At 41.3% G+C, this 26900-nt stretch overlaps 1 protein-coding gene across 3 annotated transcripts in view; it reads left to right on the top strand.

Annotated features, from left to right (window-relative positions):
- The window catches only part of CSMD2 (CUB and Sushi multiple domains 2), an 897842-nt gene that overhangs the window by 793580 nt on the left and 77362 nt on the right, over positions 1–26900 (top strand). For all 3 annotated transcript variants that reach the window (XM_075853183.1, XM_075853184.1, XM_075853185.1), the window contains 6 exons: positions 1460–1576; positions 13597–13806; positions 13989–14177; positions 14822–14999; positions 25302–25447; positions 26314–26394. In XM_075853183.1, the coding sequence (XP_075709298.1) occupies positions 1460–1576; positions 13597–13806; positions 13989–14177; positions 14822–14999; positions 25302–25447; positions 26314–26394 (921 nt within the window). The remainder of the gene's footprint in view (positions 1–1459; positions 1577–13596; positions 13807–13988; positions 14178–14821; positions 15000–25301; positions 25448–26313; positions 26395–26900) is intronic.

Genomic DNA, 26900 nt, shown 5'->3' with positions numbered 1-26900 from the left:
AAAATTCAAGCAAAGGTAAGGATGGACACATCTGTACATAATGCCCCATAATAGTGCCTGCAACACTGCACCCAAAAAAGTGCAGACCACAGATCCACTATAATAGAGCTAGCTACTCAGCCCTTATAACAGAGTCAGCCACAGTACAACCATGACAGTGACAGCTATTGCCCTATTGCAGTATGATGCATTAATACCAGAGCCAGTCACAGTGTCTCCATAACAATGCCAGCCACAATACCACCATAACAGTGCCAGCCAGTGTCCCTATCATAGTAACAGCCACAATGCCTCCATAAAACAATGCCCCATTATCCATCTCAGTCAGTCAGCAGCTCTCTGAAGAGGATTATGAGCCATAAACTCTATGCAAGATTTTATATTGCTATCTTGTCAATTCTAATGAAAGATTAAGGTTCGCTATAAGGGTATGTTCACACAGGGTGGATACACAGCGTAAAATCACACAGAATACCTCCCCTGGTCAGCGCAGGGAATTGTGGTGCAGTTTGTACGCAAATGCCTGAGTGTTTTTTCTGCGTATTTTTTACACAGCATGTGGATGAGATTTGTTAAAATCTCATCCACTCTGCTGCTACTGTATTATGCTGAGGATTTTCCGTAACTAAATACGTTGCGGAAAATCCGCAGTATTTACGCTACATGTGAACTTACCCTTAACCTGCCCCTTCCTCTACATGAGAAGTATATTCGATATATTTGCAGGCTGCAAATGTTCCCGTTTATAAGCACTCTCGACTGTGTACTGCTAAGTTATCTGCCCCTAAACTAAAGCAATAATATGATAGACAGATCTTTCTTTGAAATACTTTGTCTCTTATAGTGTTTATATTACAATAGAGGCAAGTTCTATTAAACTTTTCCTATAGCAAAGACTTTGTTTTTTCTTTTCTTTTTTAATGGTGCATAAAACAAACTTGCTTCTGTAACTACTTACAAATGCTGTGCACCTTTACCATGTAACATACAATATTTATCTACATATTTTGTTTCGGTAAGTACAATATAAATGCAGCCAGGCAAAAAAAAAAAATCCATATCTTCAGATGACATGATAATAAACACATTCATTATTCATATTATTTTTATGGGATCTATAAAATGCACAAATCGTGAATGAACCATTTATTGTGTGTGCAATTCATCTTCCGTATCATGTCTTGGATGCATTCGCTGCATATTAAATACAGTTTGCCATTCAGGCAGCATTGTTATCCTATGTTGTGAGATATGGTGTATACAACAATGCACCAATATAAATATCCAAAGCATAATAGTCGTTCTGTGCTTGGTTGACCATTTTGTGTATCGTTTTCACTTACCCCTTCAACTACAAGCTCTTCCTTTTCATTATTTTTACCCATAATGCTTTATTACTTCCCGACGCTTATCTTTCTGCTAAACGTCTAAATCGCCTTTTTCTTTCCTTGATATTCAGCCCAATGTGGAGGAGTGACGGAAGACATGGAAGGTGTCATTCTGAGCCCTGGATTCCCAGGAAACTACCCTAGTAATCTGGACTGCACCTGGAAGATCTCCTTACCAGTGGGATTTGGTAAGTGACAGCACAGTCACATTTTATATACAACATGCTTCAGCGTGGTACCTACTGTCTAATGAACTGTGACAGAGAGGTTGTCCGATAATGTCTGAGGTTTTAGGATGGTAATATATTACTGTTTAGGATGTCAGGCGCACAGATGCTCATCATGTTTACACATGAAGTTTCTAGTTCCACCTGAAGTTATTATAGCGATGGTGCCAATATTTTAGGCAGGGGAAGATTGTCATCCTATCAGGAATAGTAACTTATAGTGGATCCACCACATTAGGACCCCTGTTGGCACAGTAATGTACTAATCAAAAATGCTAAAAGTGTCTTCAGAAGGTATTTGCATTAAAAAATAATAAAAAATAAAAAAAATTGTGTTTTTTAAAAAATGTAACACAGTAAATATTCATCCTTTGGACTCCCTAAGACATATTTTTAAATATGGACAATGTTTGCCAGGCAGCAGCTAACATTATAAACATTGCATAGCTACATAGTCAAATGGCACCTTAAACCTGTGGTGTCCAGCATTGTCACAAGCTGGTCTGCATACGTGCTGGTTGTGCAACCAGCTGTTCCACACCCGCAGATGCCATTCCCAATGCAAGATTTTACAGCATCCTGCGATGAAGCTACAGGTACTTTATGCCGTCATGCACATGACCATATTACGCACGCTTTGTTTCACACAGAGGCAAACAGAGATTTTGTCCCACGGATTCTATATTTCATAATAGTATGGAGGCCAAGCTGTCATGGTGCCTAAGGCAGGGGTTTCAGACTGCACTCCTCTGTCTCTGAAGTTCAGCTTTATAGCTGTCGGATGGCAATCATTCCTTTATTTGCCCCCTCCCACACCACTTACTAATATTTGATTGCAGGACATTGTAGTATTTATAAATATATAAATGTGTTGTAACTTCAAAAATTGTGAAAACTGTTCCAGGTCACTTGTTAGGACACTTTTGCTGCAGTTCAAAGTGACAGCACGATAATGCCGCAATTTTACTATGACTTGCAGGCGACATCATGTCAGCCATAGCATAAAAGTGGAGTAAATAATAATGTATCTCTTTAGACCTAGGGCACAGCTTATGCTTGTATCAGACATTTCATTAGTATTATTTTTATCCATGTGACATTTCAAAATATTTCACCGACAATCCTCAAACTAAAGTTTTATGCAACTCCAAATCCTGTTCCTACTATAGTATAAGTAGATCTGCCTCAATATTTAGGCTGGAGCTACACCGTGAATTTTGAGACAAGCGTAAAATTCATGGCAGAACTACCATTGTTCCCTATGTGGGGAGAAAGTTGCAAGTTACCTCCTCCGCAATATTTCCCACCGGATTGGATTTTTCACCCATAGGAATCAAGGTTACTTGCGACTGAAATCTGAATAGCCCCCATCCTTGATGTAGATCTATGGATCTGTAATATGGACTCTGTGTGCCGCCTTATAGAGTCCATGCATGTAGATCAGCTTAAAAACCCTTTATGAATCATTATTAACCTAAAATGCTGTATTCAAATCCAAAATACTCACAATCGTAGGATTTCTCTTACACCGGCATGCAACATCTATGATACAGCTCATATACATTTACTTCATCGATTCTAAGAAAAAGGAGAAAAAGGAAAGCTAAACAGATTAAATATTAATGTGGTCAATGTGTGGAATTAATTGCATGTATGCCGTCAAGTACAAAATAGTTATAGCAGCTAATTAAAGCGCGGCTATAATGAGGTGTGACTTAACTCTTTAAGTTCATCAGTCCAATACTGGTATGCCATGCATTATTTCTTCCGTGGTACTGTATGTAAAAAAGAAAGTATAAAATAATGTTTCTGTTCAGTACATATTATTTTTGAAAGGCTTGGGGAACATGAATTGGTGGTTGGCAGCCATGTATCCGTATATATATATTTAACCCCTTCCCTCCGCAGCCATTTTTCGGATTTTCACTTTTGTTTTTTTCCTCCCCACCTTCCAAAAGCCATAACTCTTTTATTTTTCCATCAATATTGCCGTATGAGGGCTTGTTTTTTGCGGGACGAGTTGTAGATTTTCACTGCACCATATAATGTAGTGGGAAACGAGAAAATCAGTATATGTGGGGTGGAATACGAAAAAAACAGCGATTCCTCAACCATTTGGTTTTGTTTTTACGGCGTTCACCATACGGTAAAAACGGCATGTTAACTTTATTCTGCGGGTTAATACGATTACAGCGATACCAAATTTATATAGTTTTCTTTATGTTTTACTACTTTTACAAGGAAAAAACTGATTGTTAAAAATGAAATTTTAGTTTTGTCGCCACATTCTGAGAGCCAGAACGTTTTTATTTTTTGGTCGATTTAGCCCTGTGAGGGCTTATTTTTTGCGGGGCGAGCTGCAATTTATATTGGCATCATTTTGGGGTACGTGAGACTTTTTGATCATTTTTTATTTCATTTTTTGTGGGAGAAGAAGGGACCAAAAAACAGCAATTCTGATGTTTTTAATCTTTTATTTTTTACGGCGTTCACCGTGCGGACTAAATAATGATATATTGTAATAGTTCAGACTTTTACGGATGCATCGATACGAGTTATGTTAGCTTTTTATTTTTTTTTACATTGTGCTTGAGGGAAAATGGGTAAAGGATTTTTTTTTTAGCTTTTAATTTTTTTTTTAATTTGTTAAAAAAAACTTTATTTTTCTGTTTTTTACTTTTTTTACTTGTCCCCCTAGGGGACTTTAACCAGCAATCATTAGATGGCTTGCACGATATACTGCAATACTAATGTATTGCAGTATATCGCGATTCTGACAGTCTCCTATGAAGCCCTCCGGAGGCAGGGCTTCTTAGGAGTACAAAGATGGCGGACCTGGGGGACTTAGTCAGGCCCCCAGGCTTCCGTGTCAACCAACGGCTCCCCCCATCTCACCACGGGGGGGCGTTGGGACGTTACAGGGGGTCGCACCCCTGTTTTTAGTCATTTAAATGCCACGATCGCTATTGAATGCGGCATTTAATGGGTTAAACAAGCGGGATTGACCTCGAATGGGATCCCGCTCATTACCCGGAAGTGTCGGCTGTAACACACAGCCGATCCAATCGCTTTATGGAGCGGTCTCAGCCCGTGAGCCTGCTCCATATTCCCCCACCCGGCGTGCGCCGTATATATATGGCTGATGTCGGGAAGGGGATATATATATCTCTATAGTGATAACAAATGCTTACTGGAAAGCCTAAAATACTCCTGAAAATTCTGCGTTTTCAACCCCTAAATACTGCAGTACCTCCCTGGTTCCGCTATATCTGCTAGGACAGGATGTCACTGACTTGTGATGAGCCTACACAAATGTAAGTTCATTCTGACGTGCTCCACTTACACTGCTCCATGCTTTTATAAATTAAATACTTCTTTGTGTCCACAGACATAACACAAAGCAGAGGAGATTGAGACACTATTAGGCTGGATTCACACAAGCACATTACGTCCGTAATGGAAGGAACGTATTTCGGCCGCAAGTCCCGGACCGAACACAGTGCAGGGAGCCGGGCTCCTAGCATCACAGTTATGTACGATGCTAGGAGTCCCTGCCTCGCTGCGGGACAACTGTCCCATACTGTAATCATGTTCTCAGTACGGGGCAGTAGTTCCACAGAGAGGCAGGGACTCCTAGCGTCATAGATAACTATGATGCTAGGAGCCCGGCTCCCTGCAGTGTGTTCGGTCCGGGATTTGCGGCCGAAATACGTTCCGTCCATTACGGACGTAATGTGCTCGTGTGAATCCATCCTTAGACAAGTGCCGACAAGAGATATGTCCTGTCATGTTTATGATAATCTGGTGATCTCAGGGTTGAGAACAGGGGGTTTAAGTAATATAGTACTTTTGGGATGGGTGCAGTGTTCAACACGTTCATTTTTTACATATTTTTTTGTTCATAAAACTTTGTTAAGTCAAAATATACTAGGCTAGTATAGAAAACCCGTTACACAGGTTTGCTAGCAAAAGGAGTGATAAGTATTTATAATTGTGCTCTTTGAGAATAACGTTGTTCATTACAGGCTTATCTTACTTCAGAGTTTTGCCTTCTTAAAGCCTTGTTTTTGGAATTGGTTTCTCGTTGTTCCTGGCGTCCTCTGCACTCATAGTTGCTCTTCTTATTCCCTGAGCCAGATATTTATATAATGGTTGTCAGCATTGTCCCTTTTATAAGGGAGCGTGATCACACGAAGCAGCTAAGGGACAATATAATCCCTTATCCTGATAATCAATATATATTATTGGATAATTATGCCTGCAATTCTCTTATGTAAAAGAATTGTGTCTTGGTATTTTTTTGAGATAAGGGAATTGCATGCACAGTAATTCCTTAATTACTCCTAAAAATAAGAAAATCGTGAATCAAATCAAAAATCGTCCATAAGGTTGACAAAAATCGAGATTTTATGTTTTTGCAAGATCGCACAGCCCTACACACAGTCATAACTCTGAGTACAGATAATGTAGTGGATGTTACCTGCAATCCTATGTAACACCACAGATAACACACTGTGATAACTCTCTGAGTACAGATAATGTAGTAGATGTTACCTGCAATCCTATGTAACACCACAGATAACACACTGTGATAACTCTCTGAGTACAGATAATGTAGTAGATGATACCTGCAATCCTATGTAACACCACAGATAACACACTGTGATAACTCTCTGAGTACAGATAATGTAGTGGATGTTACCTGCAATCCTATGTAACACCACAGATAACACACTGTGATAACTCTCTGAGTACAGATAATGTAGTAGATGTTACCTGCAGTCCTATGGAACACCACAGATAACACACTGTGATAACTCTCTGAGTACAGATAATGTAGTAGATGTTACCTGCAGTCCTATGGAACACCACAGATAACACACTGTGATAACTCTCTGAGTACAGATAATGTAGTAGATGTTACCTGCAATCCTATGTAACACCACAGATAACACACTGTGATAACTCTCTGAGTACAGATAATGTAGTAGATGTTACCTGCAGTCCTATGGAACACCACAGATAACACACTGTGATAACTCTCTGAGTACAGATAATGTAGTGGATATTACCTGCAATCCTATGTAACACCACAGATAACACACTGTGATAACTCTCTGAGTACAGATAATGTAGTAGATGTTACCTGCAGTCCTATGGAACACCACAGATAACACACTGTGATAACTTTCTGAGTACAGATAATGTAGTTATGTTGCCTGCAGTCCTATGTAACCCCACAGATAACACACAGTGATAACTCTGAGTACAGATAATGTAGTAGATGTTACCTGTAGTCCTATGTAACACCACAGATAACACACAGTGATAACTCTGAGTACAGATAATGTAGTAGATGCGCACACAAAGAAATATATACACATACAGATACACGGGTGTAGCTAAAGGCTCACGAATGCAGCTTGGGCTCCCCTACCCCTTCCCAGCATTACCAGACCCCTGCGCACACCTATGCCCAGCCGCCTTGCTAGACAGACCCCATGAATGCCTCCACAGTATTATGCCCCATAGCTGCCACCACACAGTATAATGCCCCCATAGCTGCCCACAGTATACTGCCACCCATAGCTGCCCCATACAGTATAATGCCCCCATACAGTATAATGCACTCCATACATTATAATGCCCCCATACAGTATAATGCACCCGATAGCTGCACCATACACTATAATGTCTCATACAGTATAATGCCCCCATAGCTGCCCCATACAGTATTATGCCCCCATACAGTATAATGCCACCCATAGCTGCCTCATACACTATAATGTCCCATACAGTATAATGCCCCCCATAGCTGCCACATACAGTATAACACCCCCATACAGTATAATGCCCCTATAACTGTCCCATACAGTATAATGCCCCATACAGTATAATGCTCCCCATAGCTGTCCCATACAGTATAATGCCCCACACAGTATAATGCCCACAATAGCTGTCCCATACAGTATAATGCCCCACACAGTATAATGCCCTTCATAGTTGCCACATACAGTATAATGCCCCCATACAGTATAAAGCCCCCATAGTTGTCCCATACAGTATAATGCCCCCATACAGTATAATGCCCTCCATAGCTGCCACATACAGTATAATGCCCCCATACAGTATAATGCCCCTATAACTGTCCCATATAGTATAATGCCCCATACAGTATAATGCCCACAATAGATGTCCCATACAGTATAATGGCCCACACAGTATAATGCCCCTCATAGTTGCCACATACAGTATAATGCCCCCATACAGTATAAAGCCCCCATAGTTGTCCCATACAGTATAATGCCCCCATACAGTATAATGCCCCTACAACTGTCCCATACAGTATAATGCCCCATACAGTATAATGCTCACCATAGCTGTCCCATACAGTATAATGCTCACCATAGCTGTCCCATACAGTATAATGCCCCACACAGTATAATGCCCACCATAGCTGTCCCATACAGGTATAATGCCCCACACAGTATAATGCCCCTCATAGTTGCCACATACAGTATAATGCCCCCATACAGTATAAAGCCCCCATAGTTGCCCCATACAGTATAATGCCCCCCATACAGTATAATGCCCCCTTTAGCTGTCCTATACAGTATAATGCCCCCAATATAGTATAATGACCCCTCAGCAGATATCATAAGAGCCACCCCTCCCATACCCAGTATAATGCCCCCATATATACGTACCTAATAGAAAAATAGTGACATAATTACTTACCTATCCCCATTCCCACGACGGGTGATGAATCCTCCTCCTCCGGTCTGTGCTGTGAGTGACTCGGCGCAGACTGCCTCGATGACGTCACTACATCGTGGGCCCCCCAAGTTTGGGGACCCGGTCGCAACTGTGACCGTTGTGACCTCTGTAGCTACATCACTGTACAGATACATATATAGGCACTTAGACACACAAATAAACACACACAAAGACACACATACTGGAACTTCTAGACACACAAACACAGAGACCCACAGACAAATAGAGGCACAAACAGACAGACTGAGCACTCACATCTCCTTCCTCACATTCTTCTTGCAGGTCGGGCTGTGGGCGGAGATAACTGTGCCTCGGACATATGATGTGGGAGATTTATTTTCAGGAAATGTCATTGGATTATTCTAATAATTATTATAATTATCTATGTCTTATGTCACTAAGGCCTCATTCACACGGCAGGGTTTCCCGGCCGGGTGCCGGCCGTTCATAAATCGGCCGGCACCCGGCTGCATTAGGAATAATAGACCCCTAATGGGGCTACTCACACGACCGATTTTTTGACGGCCGGGAAAACCGGCCGTCAAAAAATAGGACATGCTCTATCTTTGCCCGGGTACCCGGCCCCCATAGAAGTCTATGGGGCCGGGTAATACACGGCCATCACCGGGATGTGTCCCGAGTGATGGCCGGGTTTTCCGGCGCTTGCGCTCTATCTCCTCCTCCTCACAGCGCAGAGTGCATGTGAGGAGGAGGAGTTGATGCCATTCTGACGAATGGCATCGCTGTACACTGTGTGGCAGGGCCGGGGTGTACAGCAGGTGGAAGGGAGCGCTGCGCTGGCTCCCGTCCCCTGCTTGTTTTCCTGGCCCGGCGACACCTTCGATGGCGCCGCTAGTAGCAGCAGCTGCTGCTGCGGCTGCTACTACTGTAGCGACGCCACTATAGCAGAGCTGGGAGGTATGTCCCCGCTCTGCTATGTGCTAGCCGCACTTTAGCTCCTTGAAGGAGCGGAATCCCCGTGTTTTCGGGGATTCCGCTCCTGGACAGAGCGCTTGATGTCTCTGTCCATATCTGGGCAGTGACATCAGGGGAATCTCCTGAAGCGGAATCCCCGAACACATGGGGATTCCCCTTCAGGAGTTGCCGCTGATGTCACTGTCCGGATCTGCCCGGCCCGGCACGGATGCAAAACTTTATGCAAACCGGCCGGGCAGAATGGCCGATTTTACCGGCCGGCACTCGGGCTCGGGAACGACCCGTTCGTGTGAATCCCGCCTAAGTGATAAAAATCTGATTAATGAGATCTGGCAGTTGTGACCCGTACCAATCCCTAGAACAGGCTGATCCCAAAACTGAGCCTCAATGTAGAAGTGCCAGTGCATCACTGGCGTAGCTATAGGGGTCGCAGCGGTCGCAATTGCGACTGGGCCCCGAAGCCAGGGGGGCCCACGGCCCCCCGCACCACATCAATAAAAAGTTACTATAGTAACTCGGGCCGCGGGCCCCTGTTACTATAGTAACATACTTTACTTACCTTCCTGGTTCCGGATCGCAGCGGAGGTCCTGACGTCAAGCGCTGTGCGCAGCGCATGACATCACAGCGCTATGCGCCGCGCACAGCATCGAGACGACAGAACTCCCGCCGCAGCCGAAGAGGAAGGTAAGGTTAGCCCTGACTGGCGGGGTCCGACTCCCGGGACCCGCCAATCAGCTGTTTTGAAGGGGCTGCAGCACTCGTACGAGAGCTGCTCCCCTTCATTCCTGTCACTTCATTCCGGTCACACTGTGAATCCGTGTCGGTGATTCACAGTGTTGGCGAGTAGTGAAATGAAGGGGAAGCAGCTCTCGTACGAGTGCTGCGGCCCCTTCAAAACAGCTGATTTGCGGGTCCTGAGAGACACATCAGCTATTGATGGCCTATCCTGAGGATAGGCCATCAATATTTAGGGACTGTACAACCCCTAAGCCTACGATGTAGCAGGCTTAGGGGGCCCATGAGACAGGATCACAGATTGTGTGATCCTGTCTGCTGGGCCCTGTATCTAAGCCAATCACATGGTAGGCTTAGATACATGGCCCATGTGTGATCCTGTCTGATGGGCCCTGTGTATAAGCCTACCACACTGTAGGTTTAGATACAGGGCCCCAGCACACAGTAATCTTATACTGTATAAGATTACTGTCTGCTGGACCCTGTATCTAAGCCTACGTTGTGGTAGGCTTAGATACAGGGTCCCACAGACAGTATCACACATGGGCCCTGTATCTAAGCCTAACACACGTGTTACTAATCATTTTTTGTGTGTTTTCTTACAGGTTCGGTCGTTGGACTACGTCGGATTCCAGGACTACTTCGATGACAGCTTTTTTTTTATTATCAATAAAATGGTTAATGAGGGTTGTGTGTTTTTTTTTTTATTTCAATAAAATATTTTTTCTATGTCTTTGTGGTTTTTTTTAAACTATATTACTACCGCCTTAGTAATGGCCGCCGGCTGATTGACAGTATCCATTGCTAAGGCGGGGCTTAGTGTTAGCCGATGCAGAGGCTAACACTAACCCCCTTTATTACCCCGATACCCAATGCCACCAGGGGTGCTGGGAAGAGCCGGGTACGATCCAGTACCTGACCATCTGTAGTGATGGTCGGCCACTGGGGTGGCCGCAGGCTGGTATTATCAGGAGGGGAAAGGCCAAAAACAGTGGCCCTTCCCACCCTGGTGATGCTACGCTGCTGCTGCTTTATTGTATCTGGCTGGTTATGAAAAATGTGGGGGGACCCCACGTCATTTAAAAAAAAAAAAAATAAAAAATAATTGGAAAGAATGATGTGGGTTCCCCCCCAATTTTCATAACCAGCCAGATACAACACAGCAGCAGCAGGCAGCATTACAAGGGTGGGAAGGGCCACTGTTTTTGGCCTTCCCCAGCCTAATTCTACCAGCCTGCGGCCACCCCGGTGCCTGCCCGTCACTACAGATGGTCGGGTACTGGTTCGTACCCGGCTCTTCCCAGTACTCCTGGTGGCGGTGGGTTCCGGGGTAATAATGGGGGTTAGTGTAGTCTCTGCACCGGCTAACATTAAGCCCCACCTTAGAAATGGAGGTTGTCAATCAGCCAGCGGCCATTACTAAGGCGGTGATAATAAAGTTTAAAAAGATACAAGCACATAGAAAAAATATTTTATTGAAATAAAAAAACACAACCCTCATTAACCATTTTATTGAGAATAAAAAAAACGCCGTCATTGAAGTCCTCGAATCCGAAGTCCAACAACCGAACCTGTAAAAAAACACAAACACACAAAAATAATCAGTAACACATAAAGAAGCAAAATTATTATTCTTACCTGTCCTGGGTCCAGCGCTGGAGACGCAATGTCAGCGAGCTGGGCCCTGTATCTAATCCAATCATGTGTGATACTGTCTGCTGAGCTGTGTATCTAATCCAATCATGTGTGATACTGTCTGCTGAGCTGTGTATCTAATCCAATCATGTGTGATACTGTCTGCTGAGCTGTGTATCTAATCCAATCATGTGTGGTACTGTCTGCTGGGCCCTGTATCTAATCGTATCTTGTGTGATACGGTCTGCTGGGCCCTATATCTAATCCGATCATGTGTGATACTGTCTGCTGAGCCACTGTATCTAATCCTATCATGTGTGATACTGCCTTCTAAGCCACCGTATCTAATCCTATCATGTGTAGTACTGTCTGCTGAGCCACTGTATCTAATCCTATCATGTGTGATACTGTCTGCTGGGCCACTGTATCTAATCCTATCATGTGTGATACTGCCTTCTGAGCCACTGTATCTAATCTTATCATGTGTGATACTGTCTGCTGAGCTACTGTATCTAATCCTATCCATAGTTGATAGGGTCGTAGTGATATAGATATGCTATGCTGTCTCATATACACACATTTTTTTTTGGGCGGACACATATGTATTGGGGCTATTTCCCCTGACATTTTAAGCCCTGAGGGTATGTTCACACGGCAGCGTCTGTTACGGCTGAAATTACGGTGCTGTTTTCAGGAGAAAACAGCATCGTAATTTCAGCCGTAATGGCATGTGCAGGCGTCTTTCGCTTCGCTGTGTCCATTACGGACGTAATTGGAGCTGTTTTTCTATGGAGTCCATGGAAAACGGCTCCATTTACGTCTGAAGAAGTGACAGGCACTTCTTTGACGCGGGCGTCTTTTTTACGCGCCGCCTTTTGACAGCGGCGCGTAAAAAAAAATGACGTCGGCACAGAACATCGTAAGACCCATTCAAATGAATGGGCAGATGTTTGGCAACGCTTTTGAGCCGCATTTTCGGACGTAATTTAATGCTAAAATGCCCGAATTACGTCCGTAAATAGGGTGTGTGAACCCAGCCTTAGTGACGCCCCGGCTGCTAGTGCTGCATTGTTGGGTCACTTAGGAGACCCAGCGATGCAGATGACAGCTGCGGACCATCGGCCATGAGAAGTTTGCGGGGGGAGGGGGGGGCCCAGTAAGAATTTTTGCATCGAGGTCCATGAGCCTTTAGCTACGCCCCTGCAGTGCATGTTACTCTCCATTGAAAAGAGTGGGAGTTATAGTAACCCCAAAGTTATCTCATTAAATGTTACTCAGTAATGTTAATGTTACTATTAATGTGAGTCCAGTCACTACACACTAGAAAGAAGAACGAGAAGAAAAATAAAAAAGAAGCCAGTACAAATGCAGTTTCTGGAAACAGTATTATGTGTCATTATGTTGTTTTACCAATTGACATATTAACTGTGATATTTTGACTGCCAAGTTTGATGGTTGTTTGTGAATTGTGACTTGCTAAAAGACATATTGGCTTCAATAATAAAAACCTTGTTTAACTGTAGAATTCAGTATGTTCAGGACACTACTCTAGTTTTAGTTTTCTCTTTGATAAAATTTTTGATGGGGACTATATGCTATCCATCTTTATATTAATAGTACAGTATATTCTGAGCAGCTTCATCAATCTAATAGCACAGTGTTTTATAAACCAATATAATGAAAATATCATATAGTAGCAAATTTACAACTTAGTAGATATACTGCCATCTTTTTTTTTCAATCAATCTTTACTCCCTCAGTTATCTGTATAAAATATAACTCATAGGTTATATAAGAGTGAGCATATGAGTGATAACCTTCCATCTATTAGTGTATAATGTATAGTATCTATAGTATAATGTATCTTACTAATATTTTATTTATATTCTTTTTATAGGAGCACATATTCAGTTTCTCAGCTTCTCAAGTGAAGCCAATCATGACTTTGTGGAGATCCGCAATGGCCCTCATGAGACCAGCAGTGTTATTGGACGGTTTAGTGGGTCTGAGACACCTGGCAACCTGCTTTCTACATCTCATGAAACCTCAATATACTTCCATAGTGACCACTCTCAGAACAAACCAGGTTTTAAACTTGAATACCAAGGTAATTAAAACAAGAATTTAAAAAGTCATATAAGATGCCGGACTAGTATATTTTTGCCAAATTTACAAATGCCTTATTATGTAAAATCTCCCTAATCTTTATGACCATGTGTTTATGAAAGTTATTTGAGGTACATATACAGAATACGTATTGTATTATTGGATTTTCTCTTTGTTCTGCAGCCTATGAGCTTCAAGAGTGTCCAGATCCAGAACCATTTTCTCATGGTGTAGTTCGAGGAGCTGGTTACAATGTAGGACAATCAATCTCCTTTGAATGTTCTCCTGGTTACCAGTTGATAGGTCATCCAGTTTTGACATGCCAACATGGCACCAACAGAAACTGGGATCACCCATTTCCTAGGTGTGAAGGTAGGTTCAATTGTAATGCAGTTTCATAATGCAAAGATCTCCTAATAGACTAATGCAACACTTGGAAAAACTCCAATAAATTTCCATACCAATGTTGGGTACTACCACGATTGTGTATCCCAAGTTTCAAACCAGAGCCTTCAGAAGTTTAATCTCATTTCTACACTATATATATATATATATATATATATATATATATATATATATATATAGCCGCCTTTACCTTGACTTTTAACGCATTAAATAAACAATGGCTAGATCGCATATCTTGACTTTTTCAATGACTTTTCAAAGCTATCAGAATCAAGCTAAAGATAGCTACATCCATATATATATGTGTGTGTGTGTGTGTGTGTGTGTGTGTGTGTGTGTGTGTGTGTGTGTGTGTGTGTGTGAATAGTATTATTTTTCTCACAATCCTATCAAGAAGAAGGTGGATTTCTTTTCTCAACCCTATCTTCTAGTTTATACATGTCCAGCTGTGTAACAGAAACTAAGATTAATGTGTTAAATTTAATTTCATAGAGCTGTGGAAGATAAAATCTAAAGCAATATGTGGAATACTTTCATCATTTTGATTTCACAGTAATGTATCAAATTCAGATTTCATAATGATTTTATCTGTCTTTTGATGTGCTATTTAGTTCCATGTGGAGGAAACGTCACTGCCTTCAATGGTTCCATCTATTCTCCTGGATTCCCTAGCCAATATCCAAATTCCCAGGATTGTTCCTGGATCATTACTGTGCCCATAGGATTTGGAATTCACATCAACTTTACTATCCTGGAAACAGAACCTCTGAATGATCACATCACTATCTGGTAAGTAGCTCCAGGCTTCTGGAAAAATACTTTGTACGAGTCAAGACTTTGAATGCATTTGCCATAGTTTTGAAGTAATTGTGTTCGTGGTAGCAAATTATTACCTTGGCAAAATCACATATTACCATAAATTGTTCTATGAATTTTCCTTGCACTTAATTAAAAAGCTGCTGATATCATATTTATTTGAAAGTAAATGACTATGAATTTTCTCAGAACTGACTTAGGGGGGATTCACACGAGCGTGTATTCGGTCCGTGCGGGCCGCGTGGTTTTCACGCGGCACGCATGGACCAATACAAGTCTATGGGGCAGTACAGACAGTCCGTGCTTTTTGCGCAGCGTTTGTCTGCTGCGCAAAAAGCGCGACAGGTTCAATAACTCTGCGTATTTCGCGCATCACGCACCCATTGAAGTCAATGGGTGCGTGAAAACCACGCAGGTTGCACGGAAGCACTTCCGTGCGAACCGACTGAAACAGAGCACCAGCTGTCAAAAGGATGAATGTAAACAGAAAAGCACCACGTGCTTTTCTGTTTCCGACCATCCAAACGGAGTGTCTTTGCGATGAGCGAAGCCGGACAAGCGAACCGAACTTCACCGGGTTCGGCCGAACTCGTTTTGGCCGAACCCGGCAAACAAATTATCGGTACGTCAGGAGATAGTCACTGTCCATGGTGCTGAAAGAGTTAAACTGTTTCAGCACCATGGACAGTGACTTCCAATCCCAATATACATGAACCTGTAGAAAAAAAAACGAAGTTCTGACTTACCGCTAACTCCCGGCTTCTTCCTCCAGTCTGACCTCCCGGGATGACAATTCAGTCCAAGTCACAGCTCCAGCCAATCACAGGCCAAGCACAGGCTGCAGCGCTCACATGGACTGGCGCGTCATCCAGGGAGGTGGGGCCCGATGTCGAGAGGCGCGTCACCAAGGACGCGTCACCAAGGCAACGGCCGGGAAGTTCTCGGTAAGTACGAACTTTTTCTTTTTTTTCAACAGGTTTTTCGATAGGATGTGTTCGGCATTCACTGTCGAGGGTGCTGAAAGAGTTAGCTCTTTCAGCACCTTGGACAGTGACGGCCATCGACTAGCCTCATCTCTATGATGGCGGCTGCGCGAAAATCACGCAGCCGCGCATCAGACACGGATGACACACGCAGCTGTCAAATGGTTTTTGCGCGCTCAAAACGCAGCGTGGTTTGCGCGCGCAAAAACGCAATGTCCGTCTGTATCTCCCCTTAATCTAATATAAAATAGTGATCATGAAAGATTATATTTTTCTGGACTTCTCATCACTAATTCCATTGAAGAACAATACAATTAGCCTCTCTCCGGTCTTAAAGAGGACCTATCACCTGTAATGAGGGACCTGTTTTATTTGAAATCCCATTATCCCATTAAAGAGGCTCTGTCACCAGATTATAAGGGTGCTATCTCCTTCATAATCTGATCGGCGCTGTAATGTAGATAACAGCAGAGGTTTTTATTTTGAAAAACTATCATTTTTGAGCAAGTTATGAGCAATTTTCAATTTATGCTAACTAGTTTCTTAATAGACAACTGGGTGTTTTTTACCTTTTTACCAAGTGGGCATTGTAAAGAGAAGTGTATGACGCTGACCAATCAGTGACCAATCAACGTCATACACGTCTCTCCATTCATGTCCATTTGTACTCAGCGAGAGAATGGACATTGCCTCCAGCCAGGACGCGATGTCTATTCACACTCCCGACACTTCGGTAAAATTTCTGTGGTACTTACTCTCACAGCGTGATCTTGCAAGATCATGCTGTGCTGTCATTCACAGCATGATCTCGCGAGATCACGCTGTGCTGTGATTAAGTCCCACACAAACTTTACCGAAGTGTCGGGAGTGTGAATAGACATCGCGTCCTGGCTGGAGGCAATGTCTATTCAATCTCAAGACACTTCAGTAAAGTTAATGTGGGTGTATGTGACAGCACATCGTGATCTAGTGAGATCACGCTGTGCTGAGTACAAATGGACATGAATGGAGAGAAGTGTATGACGCTGATTGGTCACTGATTGGTCAGCATCATACACCTCTTTACAACGCCCACTTGGTAAAAAGGTAAAAAAAAACGCCCAGTTGTCTATTAAGAAACTACATAGCATAAATCTAAAATTGCTCATAACTTGCTCAAAAATGATTGTTTTTCAAAATAAAAACCACTGTTGTTATCTACATTACAGCGCCGATCAGATTATGTGAGAGATAGGGCACTTATAATGTTGTGACTGAGCCTCTTTAAACAATTAATAATTTTCTAAAAAATTAAAGAAATCCCAGTATATAGCTTACATTCACTACGCAAATGACTCGACTCCCTGCAAGAATTGTATCACAAATTTCCAGGTAGGGGTATACCGGCACCCCCTGCGTCCTCCCACAAACCACCTTGGCTGCATCCAAGCTCAGAACGCGAAATCTTGCTGGTTATCGCAAGATCTTGTGTTCTATCTCCGATAGTGATAATCAGCAAGGTGTTTCATTCTGAGTTTGGATGCTTTCATGGAGGTTTGGGGGAGGGCACAGGGGATGTTGGGATACCCCTATCCGGAAGTTTGAAAACCGACTCTATTTGCATAGTAAAAGTGAGCCATATAATAAGATATCTTTACATTTATTTGATAACATATTTAGAAAATGACTAATTTCTTAAGGGGCTAATAGGTTTTCAAATGCAACAGATCCCCTATTATGAGTGATAGGTACTCTTTAAATTGTAGATAACTTGCTGATTTCTGGGAACAAATATGGAATATATTGCACAGCAAATATAGATAACATAGACTAAGTATCCTTTTAAAATGGATAAAACAATTTTAAATGTAATCTGTCAGCAGATGTGACCCCTATAAAATGTTAACATTGCTGAATAGGTGCTGGGGAAACCAGGTTAAATATCTCCATGTTTTCTATCATGAACCAAGTATACCGTAAAGAATGATCTTTTATTCACTTATGCGCCGTATGCTAATAAATCATTAAGTGTCCACTGTGTGTTCTTTCATCTGTGAAATCGATGACAACCTCTCCCTAACCCCCCTGCTCTTTATTGACGTCTCCTGCTTCATCCAACGTCTTTTCCAAAAGACGTCAGTCAAGCGCAGAGAGGAGAGGTTTGGGAGGGTTTGCTCCCGACAACGCAGGTGATGAAATAACGCCCAGCAGACACTAAATGACCCATTAGCATACAGCAAATGAGTAAAAGATAATTTTGTCTGGTATACTTGGTTTATGATAGCAAACATGGGAATGTTTGAACTCGTTTCTCAAGCACCTATTAAGCAGTTTTAAGAGTTTATGGGGGTCAAATCTCTTTAAAAGGCAAAGCTGAGAGACTGTAGAATGTTGCAGACCATTTGCTGATCTTGTAGATGTTAATGATACATATATTTCTCGGCTAAACCATTTTTTAAAGTCTTAAACTTTTTCAGATGACAAATGTACAAAAAAAAAAGGTTTTAATAGACAGCAAAAAAAAAATAGTATTAGTAATAAAGACAGCCAGGATAAGTTTGTGCCCTAAAAGAGGCATGCTGTCAATGGAAATGGTTATAGTCTTCTGCTTAAAAACGTATTAGTGCACCCTCATCTAGAAAACTAAGTTTTGTTCCGTTTATCGGGACAGAAGAGATTTCAATTAAGGTTCCTACTGGATAACAACAAGAAGAGATCCTGAAAACCATGAAGACTTAATATAGAAAGTATAATGGAAAATTGTATAACTTTTCATAATAAAAAAAAATAACATTAATTTGCTGAAACTGGGCAACCCAATTACTAGTGTTTTTTGCTTTTCCCTGGATCAACAAAGGTAAACTAGAAGTTATTTATTTGTTTCATTTACTGGAAACATTTTTTCATTCCAACTAACTGCGTAACTGTATATTTAAAATACTTCTACAAGATCGGATAACATGAAGCAAACATAAAGGGAGTTAAATGTAAGGAGTCAGCAGACCAGACTTAATGTCGTTTTTCTTTATGAATTATAAAGTAGTCTTAGAATTCCACACTTATATAATGCTTTTTTGTTCAGTTTTGAAGCTGGATGCTCAGAATGTAAAGGATGTTAAGAGATCACATAGGGTTTCATCAGGCATCACATTTAATACATCTTGAAAACCTCACGCTGGGCAGCAGGTGAGGCTGTGGGATCCTGCCGAGGACTGAGGTATCCCACCACACTTTCCTCTCTTACTGCCTAGCTGGAAACCTTCAGTCCATTTCTTACTCACACAGAATTCTTGCAGAGTCAATATACCTGGAATATCAAAGCAACTGGTTATCTGTATGAGAACTTGCTATGCAATAAATGGATTGGACAGGCTGCTTAACCTATAATATGCTAAAAGTGCTGCAGTGTCTCATATACATGCAGCAGGATTAATGGATAATGCTGGTGAATAGAAGAATATGTTTTGATGGATTACTTAAAGGGGTTGTCTGCTTTCAGCAAATTAAGGTTATTTTTTTTTAAATAAATCACAGTTATACAATTTTAAAAAATGCATTCTGTGTTAATTACTCTCGGTTTTCAAGATCTCTGCTTGTTGTTATTCCACGGGAATATTCATTGTTTACTTCCAGTGGATACAATTCTGTCCATGGTTATGTGATGATCGCACAGGTGTGTGAATCGTTACAAGACACAGCTTTGATACACATACTGTAACTGTAATGAGCTGTGCACCTGTGTGTCCATCACATGACCATGGACAGAATTTTATCTACTGGAAGTAAACAATGAAGGTTCCTATTTAATAACAACAAACCGAGATATCGAAAACCGTGAGGAATTTATACAGAAAGTATATTGGAAAGTTGTATAACTTATAATAATACAAAAAATAACATTAGTTTGCTGAAACCAGGCAACCCTTTTAACATGTTAATGAATACACACTGTCCTATGACTGATGGATAAGGCCCTGAAATCTGAATGCTCTTGTTTTACATAGAAATGGTGAACTGCAGTGTACAGATCTCAGAACTCCAGAAAAATTAGAGCTGTTGATCAGATCTTTTTATTTTTTTGTATACATGACATAAAATACTATAGAAATACATCTGCAATCCCTTCTGTATACATTGTATACAGTATTACGGAGATTCATCCATAAACTAAAAAAAGCCTGAGGTTATGGATTACTATTGAGGTTCAAATGTCATCCTCAAATGCCGACTGCCGTTACTACATATAAGAGTTTCTTCTTACGTTGGTCGAACTGTGTTACTTCTGCAGAGCATCCAGAGCTTGACTTAGCGGTGTGCAACCTGTATGGTCACACAGGGCGCATCACCTGTCCATGCTGAAGTGTGTGCCATCAATGGCTTATCACCTGAGGTAAGGGCAGCATATTACAGGAAAAGGTCTCTTAGTCAAAATTGTACCAAAAAATATTGCTTTAATATGAGCGATCAAAGATTACTCCAGACTCATAGGTATTAGTCCAATGTATGCATTAGGGGTGCGCTCCTCCGGCCTCCTGCGCCCCTCTCGGTCTACAGCAGCCCAATGTCAATCATGGGAGAGGCACGAGGAGCAGTACCCTCATCATCCCACTGGTCTCATGTCCGATGTATTCTTTGATCGCTCCTATTAGCCAAACGGCACAATATTTTGTTGTGCTATTGTGGCTAATCGGAGAAAAAACCTGTTCCTCTAATATGCTGCCCTTATCCAGTTGACAGATGCGCTTTAAGCAGTGTTATCACCCTGAACATGGCGGCCCCACACATGTTTTGGTGCAGAGTGATTCTTCTATTGATGCTCAGTGATACGTTTCGGCATTTACTTGTAAATGTAATGCATTCCTCCAATTTTTTTTCTTAGTCCATAGTTTTGCACTAATCAGGGCAAATCAAGACCCAAAAAGTGAGACACAGGAGATGATCAAAGGTAGTTTTGGACGTGGAATAACTCGTGGATTATTCCTTACTGCTTAATCCCTGCTTAATAATATAAAATTCATCCAATAATGCTCAATACATTTAATAAAGTCAAACAATTTTAATTAAAGTAAAATTCTGTGTTGTCTAGAAATTCTGATACAATAGCTGACACTTGTTTCTGGCACTGAACTGAAACATATCACAATATCACTAGAAGACTGACCTGAGATAACCACTTATGAGACTCCCGATTACATTGTATTTTGGGCTGTCTTCTTGTCTGTTTCCCAACCGGACAAGTAGGCTACAAGGGCATACATTGGACGCGTGCAAATCTAGTACAATTGTGGGATTAATGTGACCGCAACATCACAAGGTGGTGGGCGACCTTGGGTCCAATGCAAAATGTCTGACATGGTCAAACTTGTTGTGACGGTTTTGCTTGCGGCAATTCCAAGATTTTTTTAATGCAACGCACGAATGACCAAATGTTCCCATGCTTTTCTATTATAGACTAAAACTCTGTCACTTACTATTGCGGATCTGTCAGCTTAATATGCTGTAGCTCTAATTTGCTGCACTTACATAGGGCAGCATATTAAGATGACAGATCCGCCTTAAGTCACATTTATACTGTATTAATGGAATTGTACTGTAATTACTGAGATTAGCATAATCTGGAAAACTCATGGAGAATAGATTTTCTAAATATTCACTCATCTGTTCAAATGAGAAAACTGATGTGACAGATTTGATATTTAGAGAGAATCAGTTTGATTGACCTCCTGAAGGATCAGCGGAGAAGATACGTTTTAAAGATTCATTCATCTCTCGGTATCAGGAGGTAAACTAACATTAAAGCAATGAAAAACACAGACATGGCTAGATATACTGATATGGAAATGACTGCATCACATGTTTGAAGAAACTTGCCAGTCTCAGCCAAGCTGCAATGTTTTTCAAAGATAATGTTAGGAAAATGCATCCCTATAAATCACACTCCTGGACACTATAGGACAGCATTTACATACCTTTTTCTTCCGTTGATTGAATAATATATCAATGTTATTTTTCTTCACTGCCAAATCGGATTGAAGTGTGAATATTTCATTATATAGATGTTCTGTGCTGATTGCTTTACGTTGCCAGGATGCCTACAGCAGATGTAACATGGGCAGTCATGTCCGTGTACTTCATTAATTGTGAAGGATTTGGAGATGCAGTGAATATTATGTAGTGCCCAGGAATTGACCGTGCTCCTGTTTTCAATTATATTGAATACTTAAGCATATTTAATCTGACATCCAAAATGTTTGCCAACTTTTATATATGTAAATGTATAAATGTTGGCATTAGTACAAACCCTTTTTTATAATACACCTACGCTGCTGACGATCTGATCACTATGGGACCAGCTGCTATCACCCCAGGCAAGGGCGTAGCTATAGGAGTGCATAGTTAGCAGCTGCAGCCCAGACTCTGTGTTTTAAGAGCCCCTCTGCTACATATGAGGACACCAATATTATAAATGGCACATGGTCGGTGGGGTGCCTGTTACAGATTTTGCATTTGGGCTCAGGAGCTTCCAGTTATCCTTCTGACACCTGAGTGAGTGAGTGAGTGAGTGAGTCAGTGATCCACTGCCATGATGTGCTTATGTCAATATGTACTAACACATCATATGTAAAATGGACAGTCCCACAATAAAGAAATTGACAAAAACACAAATGTAACACTTTCAAAGCTCATCTTGGGCAACTGTAGATCGAGCAGCTACATGGACTATGAGAAGACTGGAGGACTGGATTTGTCATACTGTATAACAGATTGCTGTACATTTTAGGTGTGGTAAAATTGATCATGCCTACATGTATTTACTAATTCAACAACAGAAATATTACATAATATCATACTAAATATATTACTAGGATCTAATAATATATATGTTCTATTCTGGTGAACCAGAATTGTTCCTAAGTATAGTAAAGTACAGGCATCTGTGGTTTGACAATCATCAAGAAGATCAAGTTGACAAGTATTTATGTTTCGTATTGTGTGTTGGAATCCTTAGAACAGAATATTTATTTAGACAGAGATCTGACACTATTCTTTTCCTAGCTGGGTTGATGTCACTCAGCAATCTCATCATTGCATTTATTGCTTATCATCCGGCAAGTTGTTTTATTCCTGAACTAGACACAAGTGATGAAAATTTTGCGCACTTGTTTGGTGGCCATAGCCTGACACAGCGTGCAGTGTTTTTCTGTCCGGAGCGGGGAGAGGTCCGGCATCACAACTGATGCTAAAATTACTCCCGTGGGAATCAGTTATCCTCCGGTGTTTCTGTACCATGCCGGAGGGAAACAAAACTGGATTGCCAGATATATGATATGAAGGCCTTTCTAAGGATATAAAGCGTCTGTGGTACTTAATACTCTTTTGTAATTTTGTAATAGTATTTGCATTCCTTTATCCATGATTTATTTTCATTGTACGGCTTAGAGTCTGATAAATACTTGTGGGCTTTTCCTACTGAAGGTCGAGTCTTGAGGTTGCTGATGGATAGTGGCAGGACAGCTCGTTAACACTAATTTAAAAGGCAAGTGAAGTTAATTGGAAAGGATGGGGACACTGTCAAAGTGTCCCTAGTGCTAAGGCCACAGACCTGCATAGTAAGGATTGGACAGGAAGAAGCTGGGAGGATGGGGACTCGCATGACACTGACAAATTGCTCACTTTTCAGAAACTGTCACTGCCTCTGACCTGAAGAACATTGTACTTCTCAAACTCTCATTTCTGAGATGCAGCCGCTCTCTCACATTTATATCTATTGTCTCCCATTTATACCCTGGACACTGTGTGGTTCTAAGTTTCTCATGTGATGTGTATTTTCTGTAACTAGCAGAAATTGGATTTTTTCGTGAAATGTAACAGTACCTTTTCTCCAACAAATTAAGATGGCATCTACAATAAAATGTGTGAAATAGTGCACAAATATCTGTAAATAGCTAAAATATCTTCCTTTATATTTCAAGGGCATTGGGACATAATAAAAACAAAAAGAAATAACTTAAGTATATTCCATTTTTTTTATATAGTTGCACAATTTTGTTAATGCATTGAATCACGTCTCTTGCACCAACCCTGAGTTAGAGCCTATGTTATAGTCTAGGGCTGCATTCGCAATTTCACTGGCTTCAGAGCTAAAATCTTCCAACATTCTTTACTGGCACAATGTTTGCACAGAGCTTGCTCCGGTGATTTTAATTCTGGAAAGTCTAGTATCAGACACTAAACCTAATAGCCATTACATTAAAATCACCCGCCTAAATTGCGTGGGTCCCCCTTGTGCCGACCAAAAACAGCTCTAAACTGTCCACAAGATCTCTGAAGGTGTCCTGTGGTATCTGGCACCAAGACGTTACCAGCAGACCGAAGGTTTTCAAACAAAACATTGGCCATACCATCATACTGCTTCTGTCGGCTTGCCTTTTTCCCATAGTGCAACCCGGAGCCATCTCTTCATCAGGCAAATGACCAGGCCACATTCTTTCATTGCTCCATGCTCATGTGCCGATTGCAGCTGCTTTTGGTGGTGGACAGGGGTCAGCATGGACACACTGACTGGTCTATAGCTACACAGCCCCCAGCGCAGCAAGCTGCGATGTACTGTGTGTTCTGACACCTTTCTATCAAAGCCAGCAGTAACTTTTTCAACAATTTGTGCTACATCAGCTCTTCTGTAGGACTGGGTTGGACAGGCTAGCCTTCGATCCCCATGTACATCTATGAGCCTTGGGCGACCACGATCCTGTCGTTTACCAGTTGTCTTTCCTTAGACCACTCTTGATAGGTACTAACCACTGTATATCAGCAACACCACACAAAACCTGCTTCTTTGGATATGCTTTGATCCAGTCGTCAAGCCATCACAATTTGGCCCTTGTCAAAGTCAATCAGATCCTTACGCTTGCCCATTTTTGCTGCTTCCAACACATTAATTTTAAGATCAGTCTGTTCATTTCCTGCCTGATATATCCCACACCTTTGACAGGTGTGTTTGTCACAAGATAATCAATGTTATTCACTTGACCTGTCAGTTGTTTTTATTTTATGGTTTAACGGTGTATACGATATACTGATGAAGAAAAAAAATGTTTTTCGGCGTCTGTCAGCAAGCTTTTTGAACAATAACAATCAATAGGAACTTGTCTGCAGCCACTACTAGAAGGAGCCAGGGAGCTGAGCAGCTTACTGCAGATGGAATTTGATATAAGGAGTAGTATATCATACCTCTAGTACATGTTAACCAATTCTGTGTAATGATTTCAAGCTTCTGTAGTTATTGTAACATCTTTATGTTCTCATTTTGCAGGGATGGTCCCCAACAAACCGATCCTCAGCTGGGTGTTTTCTCCAGCAGTATCAATAAGAGGTCTACTATGAGCTCATCCAATCAAGTCCTTATTACCTTTCACAGCAATGCTGCCAATGGTGGAATTTTTGCACTATACTTTTATGGTGAGCCTGACAAAGGGAACTCAAATAACCAACTGCTGGCACAAGATCACCGATAATATCCAGAGTTACCTTCTAACAGGATAGCATGTTGGTTTTGTGTCACCTCTTCATGATCAGCAATCCTAGGAATCATAAATCTTGAGCCAGAGTACATGGTGGATTCTCAGTAGTGTTTCCAAAATGAGCACAGAAACTGTCTGTCTGCACGCTTACTTAATCCTAGATGTGGGAATGCGGCCCATATTTATTGTGTTATTCCGATGTCGGACATTTATGGCATTTCTACGGACCGAAGACCCCCATCCTACCTTCTCCCGCTGTCGCTTGTCTCTGGCCACTCAGTTACAAGGTGGCCGGGTGTACGGAAACAGCCGAGTTAGCTGAGCTAAGCTGTTGCTGTAACGCCCATAGAAGTGAATAAGAGCTACAGAAACAGCCTAGCGCCGCTAGCTACACTGTTTCCAGAAACCTGGAGCTATGGAAACAGTGTGAATTGCTGTGCTACGCTGTTTCCGTAACACCCATTCACTTTTATGGCAGTTACGGAAAACAACATAGCTCAGCAAATTTGTCTGTTTTCCGAACTCCTGGGCACCTCATAATGCAGTCGTTGGAGTGAGGAAGTAGGACGAGTAGGACGAGGCCTTTTCTAAAGATAGGTGCAGATCCCAGAGGTAGATATGCCATAAATGTCCAAGATGGGAATACCCCTCTCCTATGTATATTCTTAATTATTTAAAAAAAAATTGTGTTACATTCCTCTGCATCATTTCAATTTGTCATTGTTGGGTGTATGGACAGCCCACTTGTAGTGCAGTCCTGTAATTGGCATCATACTGTGTAACAAAAATCTCTCTTTGTGACAGGTTACCGACTTCGGAAATGTAAGCCTCCAACAACAGTGCCAAATGGAGAGGTTCTGTCAGGTAGTGAGGAGTTTTTAATGGGTGAGTATCATTGATATTGCAGAAGATACTCTGCACATAAACAATTAATGTAAGAAAAACATACTGTAGCATAAACCACGAGCTAATACATGCACATTTTTATCACAGTTTTTTTTTTTTTTTTTTTTTTTAACACGCCGTTTTAGAAAATGTACCTATAACTGCTTCTATGCAACTAATTTAGTTATATATACAGGTGAAGGCATGGTCATGAAGGTTTAGAGATTAAAACAGTGACTATATTATCAGCATTACATGCATGTTTATTTGTATTCTTTATATATATATTTTTTTAATTTTAGTCAGAACCTGATTTTGAGAACTAAGAACAAGTGTAATATGGTTGTAGTTTAATACATTTAACTTTTATCTTTACAGGGGTTGAAAATAATATTAGACAGCAATATTTGAAATATGCAATATACTGCATATCAGATTAATGGCTGTCCTGCAGTATATTATCACATATTTCCAAAATTCTGGAATCCTCATTTTCCTCATTATTT

The sequence above is a fragment of the Rhinoderma darwinii genome, chromosome 2 (genome assembly GCF_050947455.1).
Source record: "Rhinoderma darwinii isolate aRhiDar2 chromosome 2, aRhiDar2.hap1, whole genome shotgun sequence".
Taxonomy (NCBI): domain Eukaryota; kingdom Metazoa; phylum Chordata; class Amphibia; order Anura; family Rhinodermatidae; genus Rhinoderma; species Rhinoderma darwinii.
The sequence above is the reverse complement of the archived record's forward strand: the minus strand, read 5'-3'. Positions and strand labels throughout refer to the sequence as shown.